This window comes from Sinocyclocheilus grahami, unplaced genomic scaffold (genome assembly GCF_001515645.1).
Source record: "Sinocyclocheilus grahami isolate Dianchi unplaced genomic scaffold, SAMN03320097.WGS_v1.1 scaffold259.1, whole genome shotgun sequence".
NCBI lineage: Eukaryota > Metazoa > Chordata > Actinopteri > Cypriniformes > Cyprinidae > Sinocyclocheilus > Sinocyclocheilus grahami.
In genome coordinates this window covers 2339427-2352676 of record NW_015505438.1, presented here as the reverse complement: position 1 = coordinate 2352676, position 13250 = coordinate 2339427, and the positions used below count along the sequence as shown (strand labels likewise).

The 13250-nt window shown below is 37.1% G+C and overlaps 1 protein-coding gene across 2 annotated transcripts in view; it reads right to left on the bottom strand.

Annotated features, from left to right (window-relative positions):
* Positions 1 to 9440: 9440 nt before the first annotated feature.
* Positions 9441 to 13250, bottom strand: part of LOC107599003 (voltage-dependent R-type calcium channel subunit alpha-1E-like) — a 146413-nt gene continuing 142603 nt past the window's right edge. For both annotated transcript variants that reach the window (XM_016290489.1, XM_016290490.1), the window contains exon 48: positions 9441 to 12063. In XM_016290489.1, coding sequence (XP_016145975.1) covers positions 11572 to 12063 — 492 coding nt within the window. In that variant the 3' untranslated portion in view covers positions 9441 to 11571. The remainder of the gene's footprint in view (positions 12064 to 13250) is intronic.

The window sequence follows — 13250 nt, the reverse complement described above, 5'->3', positions numbered from 1 at the left end:
GGGGGGGGGGGGGGGGGGGGGGGGGGGGGGGGTGATATTTGAATCTGCAGTGTACTGATGCAGCTCAAATAAAGCTCTCATTAACTCACCGGCCACAGTGACGCTAGATTTTTGCAGAATTTATTTTTCTGGAAGCAAAATGAAAGTATAATAAGAAGCACACAGTGTTTTCGAGGACTGTAAGCATGTACACAACATTTGAATTTCAACTATTCACAGAATCAGCTTAAGTTGTATGTTTTCAGAATAAATGGTAAAATATAAATCTAAAATGAGCAAAAATATTGTTATGCACCTCTTCTTCTGATGTGTACCAGACAATAATAGCAGGCATGCCAGGTGGTCCGATCAGTCCTCTGTTCCCTGTCTGGCCCGTCCGGCCCATCACTCCTGCATACCCCTGTGTGACACCCAAACACCCATTAAAACATTCAATCTTTTGACTGAAAAAATGAATATGACAAGATTTTGCTGAAAATATTTTACAAAAAGACAAGATTTATAAAAAATGTGATTGAAATTAATTTTATGATTCAAGATAATTAATTATTAATGCATACTTTGTCTCCTTTTTCACCTGGAGGACCTGGCAAGCCAGGTGGGCCTGGATACCCCTAAATATAATATAATATAATATAATATAATATAATATAATATAATATAATATAATATAATATAATATATGAGTACCTGTCTGTCTATCTATCTATCTATCTATCTATCTATCTATCTATCTATCTATCTATCTATCTATCTATCTATCTATCTATCTATCTATCTATCTATCTATCTATCTATCTATCTAATCTGAGTATAATATGTAATAGACAACAGTTCTGTACAGACACACTGAAACCACAGGGAGGAGCAAGTGCTCAGCTAATGTTGCTTCAATGCAACTACATCTCTTCCTTTCTATCGTCGGTAATGTAAAGTGATTATAACATTGCTTAAGCATTTTAGAATTTATATAACAAATGCATAATGAAATAAACAGATTAACAGTTTAATATACAAGAAGTGCAGTGAATAGACTAAAATGGTTAAAAATGGAAGGCCTACGTAGTGTCAGTACTGTTCCCTCATTCTCCCGCTCAGCACTGGTATTATTAAATAATTCCTGTAATCCTGTTCCTCTTTTCAGGATAATATTTCTCTCTCAGTGTCATACAACGAGTCAGTTCTTGTTCATAAGCTCCATTCACTGGAGGTAAATGACCCTCCTTCTCCTCTTCTCCACATTTAATTGAATAATGCCTCTGCAAACTCAATTTCCTATAAAGGCTAGTGATGGGCCTGAGATGACCATGTGGGTGAGAATCACAGTATTAATAGAAAATAGAGAAGATAATTTTCCTTCATAACAACCATCTAGCTATACTGATATTGAAGAATATTGTACGAATATTGAAACATTCTCTGTTTATGTTTCTGTGCATCTGATTGGCTGAGTAAACAAAAAAATGCCAAATTAGACATTATTTACATATTGTACATCAGCATTTATTACGAGTTATTAAGAGTGTTTTCACCTTCCCCTGTAAGAAATGATCTCCACACCAAATCAGCAAAAATTATAAACAAATATATTATTATAAATATATATTATAATAAACAAAAACAAAAACAAATTTTTTTTTTTAAATTTAATTATTTGTGGAATTAACATACTGGGCAAATGGCCTACAAACAAATTCATTTTGGGTAGGATAAAATATTACGGAATTTAAAATATACACACTTCAGCTTCAAAAACTTTAATTAAATTCAATTCAGATTTTTTTTTTTTTTTTTTTTTACTTACTCTGTTGTTGTCTCTGTTGTTGTATTTGGCACAGTGGTAGGACGTCCTGAACAGGCAGCAGTATCACCAGAATAACAATCATCAGTCTCCGATTCTTTAGTCACAGGGGCTTTTTGCTCACTTCTAGATCTGAGATCCTCCCGTCTAATCTGTGGAGTCTCATCTGTATCTTTAATCTGTTCTTGCGCTCTCTCTCTCAGTGCAGTACTAGCTTCCTCTCTTTTAGCATTGGGACTCCCAGGTTGATGAAAAGGCATTTGCTGAGTAATTGCTATACGGTTGCGTTTGCATCGGTGTCGTGGGTCGACTAGTTGCTCTGATTTCTTCATTCTTCTCCAGTGACTTTACTTTATTGACTGAGGCGCTGCCGGTGCTGGTTTCCATGGTTGCGCGGGTCAGGTTTCGAAATGAATTACTTGGCGCTGTGATTGAATCCTTAACAGATTTTGTCCGTGACGCATCTTTGGCTGTATCTAAAATATCAGTCAGATGGACATTTGTTGCTGTTCTAGACATTTCCACTGGGTCTGTACTGTTCTTCAGAATTGAGACAGATGACTGTAGTCTCTGCAAGGGCTCCTTATTAGTTTGACCTTTGACCTCTAATTTGACCTCAGTGCTCATCTTGAAAGACTCTTTAGATTGTGAAATGGAACTACCTGCTGTAGAATCGATATTTCTTACGCTTACGGTCTGAGGTTCAGGGTCAAGCATGCTTGTATTCTGAGTTGTTTTAGTGGGCTGGATGGTGAGAGAGGAAATTAAAGTTTCCTTCTTGTATATCCCACATCCACCTGCCTTCTCTTGGTCAAAACTAGAGGCTTCAGCCATTCAGATTTCATTTCATATGTAGAATCAGCATGGCACCTCAATGTTGCCATCTCTAATTTGGATAGTCTTTCCAAAGATCAATTTGCTAGTGTCTGCGAATCTGGCCCGCTTAAATCAACAGGTGACACAGGAAATGACATCATATGTTGACACAGACGAATGTTTCTTTCTGTGTCAGGCATCACTTTTTTATTTTTATCTTCTATATCCACCATTGCAACAGACTGGTCTTCTTCCTTGAAATAAGATTGAACAGATACATAGTAATATAGTATGGTTCACAATCTAGATGATGTATATAAACTCAACCCATGTTTAATGTCCTCTCATTTATATCTAAGAGATTTCCAGACAGCAGTGATCAGACACAGAGCGTCTGAGTTAAACTGAGTTTTATCCGCTCGTAAAGTTAGTACACTGATGTTGACTGATTCATGGCTCTCTAGATCTTCATAATGGAAAAACACACAATCTACAGCCACATTTCCAACCAAACATGAAGCAGTTATACAGCAGTGATACATTCATGTGCCATTGATATCTTCTATCCAAAGATTTGCATATCAAGTACACAGATATTCAATAACAATTATCTGATAAGGACATCTAAAAAAAAAAATCACACCACTCGATAAGGAAAGTTTTTATAGAACAAAAGCTATAGAAAATCACAAGAAACATGCCTTTAAATGAAACATTTCATGTCTTCAAAAGCATTTAAAAAAATGATCCATTTAAAGGGAAGTTTTAGATATACCACTGTTCAAGATTTTGTGGTCAGTAAGTTTAAAAAAAAAATTGTACTTTTATTTAGCAAGGATGCATTCAATTGATCAAAAGTGACAGTAAGGACATTGTTATGCTGTTCTTTTGAACTTTCTATTCATCAAAGAATCCTGAAAAAATGCATCACAGTTTTCACACTAAAAATAGGAGCACAAGAATAAATTGCATTCTAAAATATGTTAAAATAAAAAAAACTGTTATTTTAAATTGCAGTAATATTTTACAGTATATAACTGCAGCCTTGGTGAGGCTGCATTTTTGAAGGAGGCTTCTTTCAAAAAACATTAAAAATCCTACCGCCCCCAAACTTTTGCACAGTAGTGTACCTTACAAAAATAAATTAGACAAAATTGTACCTACTATTTGGTTTTCATTCATCAAGATGCAGTTGTGACTCATTCTCATGGACTGGGTTATTTGTGGTGGTTGCATAAATACTTTGGCATTATTCCCAAAAATGTAGTGAAGATTAATTTTTACCTGTGACTCCTGGACACAGTGGGATTTGTGATCAGGACAGTTGAGGTCATCTCCAGTCAGGTCACTCACTACAAACGTAATTTGCTGCATGATACCCTGTAAAGGATGACAACCATCTCCAGTCTACAGACAATGACTTTTGAAAGCAAACAATAGACATCTAGAAAACAATAAATTCCCAAGATCCATACAGAGGGAAATGTGTTTGATGAGCACAATAAAACATGTAATACTCAAAGCAATTACATTAAGTGCATTAATGCACCTCCCTGACATTTACACCTGACTATATAAAACCAAATCAACGGCAACTATTGGAAATAAAGGAGCTTATATTAGTGTCTGAGATCAACCATCAATTGAGTTCAAATAGAGATGTTGATTATTACAAGACAACTGGTCATAAAATAAACAACTCAATAAACTGAATAAATCATGTAACAACAGCTCCAAATAAAATACAGCCCAAAAATAAAGTATTGAAGACATTTATTATTTGTCACTGACCTTTCATTGATTTATCAGCAACAAATACTGTATGTGAGACTCATCCACAGTTGCCATGACAATGTCTCAGACCAGATGTGAAAATAATCTATTATTTATCTTCCAGTATATCTTCCTATACTGATATGCTGTTTGCATTATTTAATGGCTTGAGTCAACACACTTTTTGAGGCTGAATCCACGTAATTTGGTGTGTAAACATTAAGTTTAATTAGCTGCTTGTATCATTGATTCTGTGGTCCAGAAGAGGGGGATTTATTGTATATAGGTTTAAATGTGACATGCAGTATGGGAATTGTCTGTTGAAGCAATCTCAGCGTCATGATAACATAAGTAAAGCCTCAATAAAGCCAGTGTTAGAAAGGTTTCTCAAGCGGCTGTTGAGCTGAAGGCAATCCTTTGGCTGCATAACAGCATGTGTTTGCTTTTCTCACATGGGCTCCAGAGCTCTCTGAACTTCACTTTCATTTCATCCAGCCTGTGGTGTTGCACGGACTGGCTAGTTTGCATTGCAAAGAGAATTAGCTGTTTGTGCCAGCGCTCCAGCCGACATTGAACTTGGGCTGTGATTATGGCAACGGAGGCTGTCAGGGGCAACAGTTACACAAGAAAGCATCAATGTCCTCACAAAATATAAAGACTGCAGTGCATGCAACTACCTGGTACATAACATTTAAAAAGGTTACTTGATTATATTGGGACTTAAGTTGGATCTATCTTTTCTGAGGTTGTTTTTTTAATTATGTATTTAGTTATTTGAGAATAAAGTAACTGTAATTAATTGTTCATAATTCATTAACAGATATGAAACATTTAAAATCATTATCAACTATTATATAATTAATAACAGACCGTGAGTTCAAAAGTTTGGGATCAGTAATTTGTTTTTAAGAATTTAAAGAAATGAATACTTTTATTCAGCAAGTATGTGTTGCTTGCTGTGAGTGAGAAAAAGTGATAGTAAAGACATTGTTAGAAAAGATTTCTAGTTTGAATATGCTGTTCTTTTTAACTTTTTATTCATCAAAAAATCCTGAAAAAAAGTATCACAGGTTCCAAAAAAAAAGAAAGAAAGAAAAATTAAGCAGCACAACTGTTGATGATAAATCAGAAGGATTTCTGAAGGATCATGTGACACTGGAGACTGGAGTAAAGGCTGATGAAAATTCAGTTTTGCTACACAAGAATAAATTTTATATATACATATATATATATATATATATTTTTTTTTTTTGATCAAATAAATGCAGCCTTGATGAGCAAAAGATACTTCTTTAAAAACATAAAAAATCTTGCTGATCCCAATCTTTTGAATGGCAGTTTAAATTACCCCAATTTAAACAGTAAAAAAATGATGTAGTGGTTTTGTTGTGTTCACTTGTTTACCCAGCAGCTATACCAAAGAATATGATAATGGCATTTATTTGGCACTCAAAAAGGTCTATTGGAAGACAGTCACAGTCATTCAGTGAGGTCCTGTTCAAATGCCACACCACTGAAAATACGAACACAATTATGAGCTTTTATAAGCGATTTTTATACCTCTAGAGAAATGTTGGATAAGTGGAGTGTTTAAATGGTGACCTGAATTTCAGTTAATATCATTACACATTCTAGTTAATATAGCTGTTGCAAATGTCACATCAAATTAACTCCACATTGAGAGGGGGTTTCAGTGGAAATATCCTTTTAATGAACACTAATGCAAATGTGATTTTAAGTGGGTTGTAAAAAAAACTCAGTTGAAAGAAAGCAAAGCAAAATAACATGAAAAATAAAAAATAAAATACTCTTTCCATGTGCATGTCCATAAGAATGGTACGTTATTTTGTTATTATTGGACACAGCATTTCTAAACAAACAAACAAACAAATAAATAAAATAATATTTTTTTCTGTATTGTATTTTTTTATGATCTTATCATTAATCTGTGTTCTAGCACTTTGGGTTTGAGAACAGTAGCTTATAAAATTAATTATAAATGAAATGAAATAAAATGGGAGCCATCATTATCTGTCCTTTACATACATGCCCCTAACAATGGTACATATGAATTATTGCTATTAATTAAGGGATACAGAATTCTTGTCTGGGATGATAATGAACAATAATTGAGCTAAAAAGAGGGTGTACTTTATTTTGGTGGTGTGTGTGTGTCTTTGTGTCTCATACATATCAGCAGATCCAGGTGGTGATGAAAGTGATCTGCACCTGCACCGCTCAAACCCCTCTGCATAGATAAACTGTTACCTCATCAGAGAACCTGGAACACAAACACACACACACACACACACACACTCTCGAATGGGCTCACGCACCCACAGATATCCCAATGCACATACACTCAAGCACATTCAGACAGAAAAACATAAATATTGCTGCTGTGAGCAATTGATTAGTCGAACACAAACACACACACACACACACACACACACACTCGAATGGGCTCACGCACCCACAGATATCCCAATGCACATACACTCAAGCACATTCAGACAGAAAAACATAAATATTGCTGCTGTGAGCAATTGATTAGTACAAATAACACACTACCTTTCACTAAATATAGCAGAGGCACTTCATCAGTCTGCACGAGTACAGAAGATAATTTTAGATCTGTGATGAATCATGAAGTTCTGCTGTTGTAAACACTACACATTGCGTGATGTTTTCCCCACCTAGCTTCAGCTCACAGACTAATGTTAGGTTTACCATAGACCTGACAAGTACATTCAGTAAAGGAAAGTATTGGAGGGAAAAGTCTAACTTTATTGTCAAATCCAAACAAATACAATTTTCATCTGCAATCAAAGAGATTTCTAAAACTTAATACTTGTATATAAAAATAAATACTGTATCATACAAAGAGTAGACTGATGACACAAAGCGACTGTGAAGCATGAAACTAGCCTGCTTCCATTGCCAGTATCTTAAGGTTTTTGTTTTGGTATAAAGAAACATGTTGATCATGATGTTGTCCCATTTTAAAATGTGACATACAAACTAACGTTTGACTGATGGATGTATTTGTTTAGACCAACGGCAGATGGTCCGTCTCGCCTCAGCTCCCTCACATATGCTGATCTGATGTAACAGCCAGATTGGCAGCACCTGGAACAGGTTCAGCTCTATATAGCGTTCTTGGCTTCACTCATCCATGAGCATGAAAGGCAGAATGCTTCAACTGTCAGTGTGGTATGTCTATATGGACTCTTCTCAAAACCTGGCACAATATTTTCATCTGATCTCAGAGTCTTTCTTCATCCACGAGCAGGGGGGTCAGTTAAGTCAGTAACAGTTTAGACACAAAGCTGTTTTTATGTTCTATTGCAGTAGGCCAGTACTATTCATGTCATTTTGAAAGGTCTTGAGAAAATGTCAGGTTGGCAAATATATGAACAGTCACCACATCATACGAGCTTTTAGGAATTAAAAATACTTTAAGAAGGGACGGTGTAAATTGCAAAATTGCAAAAGCGTTAGTAACAACAACAATAACAATACAACTAACACTTATGCACTGTTCAGGGTCATTTAAGACCCCAAATGAAGGTTGCTGAAATAATAAAATCTAAATGACTTTGTCAACACTTGCTACCTCTTAAAAAAAAAAGAAAAAAGAATGACATATGCATGTTAGTGTGAAAAAGTCACACTCAGGATGTTCGGGATCTCTGGAGACCACACATCGCAACAAATGGGAAAAAAAGATAAAATAAATTTTTCTTTTTAAATTTGTCAAATAATATCACTAAATCAGTAATAATGCAGAACACAAATACACAGAAATTAAGTGGCAACATACATCCTCACACAGGTGTACACCCTAAACAGTGCATAAGGGTTAAATTAAATTAAATTAAAATGATCCATCTACCCACATCTATCTACCCATGCCATCCCATATACTGTATCTACCCACATGTCCTATCTACCCATGCATGTATCTACCTATGTAACCATGTCTACCCATATATCTATCTATATATCTACCCATCTATCCATAGATCTACCAAGGTCTACCCATGTATCATCCCATCTACCATGTCAACCCATATATCTACCCATCTACCCATGTCTATCCATTTATCTACCCATATATCTATCCAAGGTCTACCCATATACCCACAAATCTACTCATATATCTATTTACCCATACGTCTACCCATATATCCACCCATCTGTCAACCCATATATCTGCATATTTCTACCCATATATCTATCCAATGTTTATCTACTGTATATACCCATGTCTACCCATATTTTTTTTTCCATGTGTCTACCCATATATGTTGATACCCACAAATCTACTCATATATCTCTTTACCCATGTCTACCCATCTACATGTCTATCCATATATATACCACCATATATCTACCCAATGTCTACCCATACATCTACCCACGTCTAAACATCTACCCATCTATCTACTTATGTATATTCATATATCCATCTACCCATAAATCTACCAATATATCTATTAATCTACGCATATACACTTATATGTTTATCAATCCATCCATTCATCCATCCATCCAACCATCCATTTAACTGCCTACCCATCTCTTGTGGGATCACAAGAGATCTTTTTCCTCAGAAATGCTTCTAAAATGATCCTTACAGTCTAATGCTATATGCTTAGCACATTCGTGGGCATTCTCACTTTTTGTTTTTATAGAAAAACAGATGGTTGGGATTTCAGGAAAGTGGAACAGGCCAAATATAGACAGCAGCAGTAAATCATCACCAACAACACACTGCTGAAGCGCTATAGAGAATCTCACAGTTTGAAATAGAGTTTATAAATAACCACGATACTGCCAATAGAGCCATATAGGATGGAAGAAATAGTTTTCAACACCCTCAGAACTGACTGAAAACAGTATGCTAGATCAGAGAATCCACTCTAACCACTCACACATGGCATTGCATCCAGTATAAACTGTAAAACAAATCACACAGAACATCAACCATACGATTTAGGAAGCAGAGACTGCTGCAATGGGAATCTATTTTTATTTAATATAATTCACAAGGCAGCGACCCCCAGCAGGCCATGAAGAACAAGTACCAAATACTCTCTATTCACATTCAGGAACATGTCAAGAAAACAAATTACAACACAACACATGATACAGAAATTCTCTTGAGGGGCAACTGATTTTAAAATGCTTATAATAAGATGCTGGAATATACAGAAACTAACCAAAGATCTTTATTAATTCAAAAATGCTATGTAATTATCTTTGTTTTGTTTGTTTCTTTGTATCATTTATGTGGAATCGAGAGAGGAGACCAGTCTGAGGAGGCATGTTGGGTGACCAATAACACTGGTTCCATACTTCTGTTACAATACTCAAAAGACTAATATTACACGTTACGCCCATTTCCTACAGCTACTTTTCAGTCCCAGCTCACCATATTTAGGCTACACGTACATTTTGAATTTTGCAAATGCATTCGCAAGAGCAGCTTTTCTGCTAGGCCTAGCACGTAAGAAGGAGGTGATGCATCTCATCAATTTAAACTACAGGACTCATTCAGTTTCTATGCCAAACTATAACCGGAAATTCACAATAAACATTACAAATGAACCCGAAGGCAACAAACACTCACTGTAATTGCTTTCCCATTATTTTAATAGAGCTAGAGGGGTGAATCACAGTTAAACATGTACAGGTCATATCTTACCCTTTTTGTTGTTGTTGCTTTGAAATTATAATTTGCATAGGAAGCAAGGACCCTTATTCGTGTACCATTACGATTATTTGCATTGTGACATTATTTTAAGGACATTATTTCCCCCAAATTCTCATGATTGCAATGCATCCAGAATTTTTTATTATCACAAGATTCTCATAAGACTCTCCTGTATTCATACTTCACAACTACAGTAAATATCTTTCTTTTTTTTTTTTGCATTTTGATATAATGTTCGCAACCCATTGTACTTTTGTATTGTATTTACTGCACAAGTAAAAAATTATATGTAGCAATGCAAAAATTAATAATGGTTGCTTGCATATTGGATGCTTCATTTTCTTTTCGCAAAATATAATAGTTTATTTTTCCTCTTGGCTTTGTGGTGAAATAATGACCCTGACTGTCTTTGTGAGATTCACCCCAAGAGAAACTTTAGAAATTTTCTTAAGGGCCAAGAAAAATGAGATAAGTCTAATCAAACATAACATGGTGTATGTGAACCATTTCAAACAGATTGCATTACAAATAGAAAGGACAGGGATTGGTCATTGTGTCACAAAAGATAACATCTTTAAGACAATTTATATTCTTTACAGAAAACATGGCTTTGAAACATCTCAGTACATATACTGGATTTATAATATTTACATACGATACATGAGTCCTCCATATAGACTCCACTGTTAAAGGCCAGGACGTCACCTGGATCCACTTGCATTAACGTCATGCACTATTTATCAGGCCCTTCCCATCCCTGTTACCTTCACGGAATGTCAGTCATTATTACGATATGTAGTTAAAGGGGTATTTACCTCTCGTCATAGACAGACTGAACATCACTGCCTGCATTCTGAGTGTGTGTATTGGAGTGTATGCTTGTGTGTACCTCCTAAATAAACCTCCGACACAGGTAGCAGAACAATCAGGATGTCAAAGCCCCCGTTACGCATCTGTCATCTGCCCATCAGCCTCTGAAAATCATAAACAAGTGGCATCCACATGTACACTGCTGTATACCATGCCAGGAAAGGTCCATGTAAATGCTGTGTCTGAACACACTGTCCTTATTAGCAGTATACAGATTTTCTGCTGATGGGACATCTCAATATGTGGAGGCAGGTTTGGAAACCTGAGTGCGTTCAGGCAAGACCCAAATCCTGATGATGCGTTTGGGTGCATCTGCATTAGCCAGCGCTTCATCTATGGGCGGGTTCAGAGAAAGTGTAAGGGCACAAACCCGATCTTCAACCTCAGTGTGCTCATGCTTGGACTGTTGATCATTTCAACATGTTTGCTGTTGTCCTTTCACCACAATCAGTTCTTTAGTATGGTTCTTCTGAGATGATTACACATCTCTGATCAGACTCCACATTCACAGACACACAAATAAACACACACAGGCATATTTTTTTCCTTAGATTCAGGCACAAAGTTCAGAGGCATCAATCCGAACGTCAATCTAACACCGGTCATCCTCATCAGTGTCACTGAGAAGCTCGCAGCCTGACGTCCCCGACTTGGCTTGTGCTAGTCGTTTACGGAAATGTCCGTTAGGCACCTGCCAGGTGTGACGTAGTTGTGGAGCGGAGCTGATGGTGTTGGAGCATCCCAGGCTGGTTGCCATGGCAGCCTCAAAAGTGAGAGTCTCCTTTACACCACTTGAGTTCGGACTGTTAACGTCCTCCTGCAGTGGCAGGTATGGCTCCGAGATGTAGCGGTGAGGGGTGGAGTGGGCCATGGCGGTGCCTGGCCTCGTCCCGGTTGGTTCCTCCCCTTCCTCTGCGGGCTGGGCCCGTGCCCGAACCTCCCCTTGTGTGGGTTGAGCGCGGCACACTAATGGAGAGTAGGAGATGTGGGGCCGAGGCCGAGAAGGTGTCTGTGGGAGTTGACGGCGCCCTCGTGGCGTCCCTGAATCAGAAGTGGAAGGAACTGGGCTGCCTGAACTATTTCCCTATATGGATAAGAAGAGATGGGGTAAATGATTAAGGGTAAATATAGTGAGAGAGATAGAGAGAAAGCAATGAGATGATGGAGGGAAGAAATAAAGGCATAATTATGTACATTACTGTTCAAAAGTTTGGTGTCTCTAAGATTTTGTAAAGTTGTGGACAGAAGTTTCTTATGCTCACCAAGGCTACATTTATTTGATCACAAATATAGGAAAAACAGTAATACTGTATTGTGAAATATTATTACAATTTAAAATAACTGTTTTCTATTTGAATATATTTTAAAATATAATTTATTTCTTTGATGACAAAGTTGAATTTTCAGCAGCAATTTCTCCAGTCTTCAGTGTCACATGACTCATCCAAAATCATTTTATTTTGCTGATGTGGTGCTCAGGAAACATATATTATTATAATCAATGTTAAAAGAGCTTGTGCTGCTTAAAGGGGTCATATGATGCTGCTAAAAATAACACTATTTTGTGTATTTGGTGTAATGAAATGTGTTTATGCGGTTTAAAGTAAAAAAAACATTATTTTCCACGGATCGCAGGTGGATCTGGCCGATGAGTTTGAAGGGGGGTTTCCCTTTCGTGATCGTCGGCTGTGCATGAGAGTGAGCCGCTGGAGGATGATGTTATTTCATTAACATTGTCTGATTCAGGGGCCATTGCTCTGCTGGGATCAGCCCAGCAAAAGCAGGAAACAGCTGAGGAGGGCAAAGAAGCTGAGGCTGAGCCTTCCCAATCCTCCTGCCCTGCGTATGATGAGCTTTTGGAAATTATGGATCACGCTATGGCAAGGCTTTACTTGCCGTGAAGCGGGTGAAGAAAGTGACGTCACGAAATATCTCGATGAACGTTATTTTTCTGGCCATAAACCCTCCAGCTCAGGTGAGCCTTCTTTTCTTCCTGTTTTTCATATAAAGATTGAGAAGGAATGGAAGAGGCCGTTTAAAAAAAAAAAATTTCTTCACGCATCCATCGATTCCAGCATACAAGTTATGCCAACATCGAAGTGATGCGCAAAAGCGGTTATGAGAAGATGCCCTATAGAGAGACGCTGGTCAGCTATCTCTCTATGGGTGAGACGTCCTCTAAGACTCCCTTCCTTGACATCTCGCTCGGATGCCAGGGCATACGCAGCAGCAGCAGGTCGGGCTGTCACTTCATTGCACACGATGGTGATG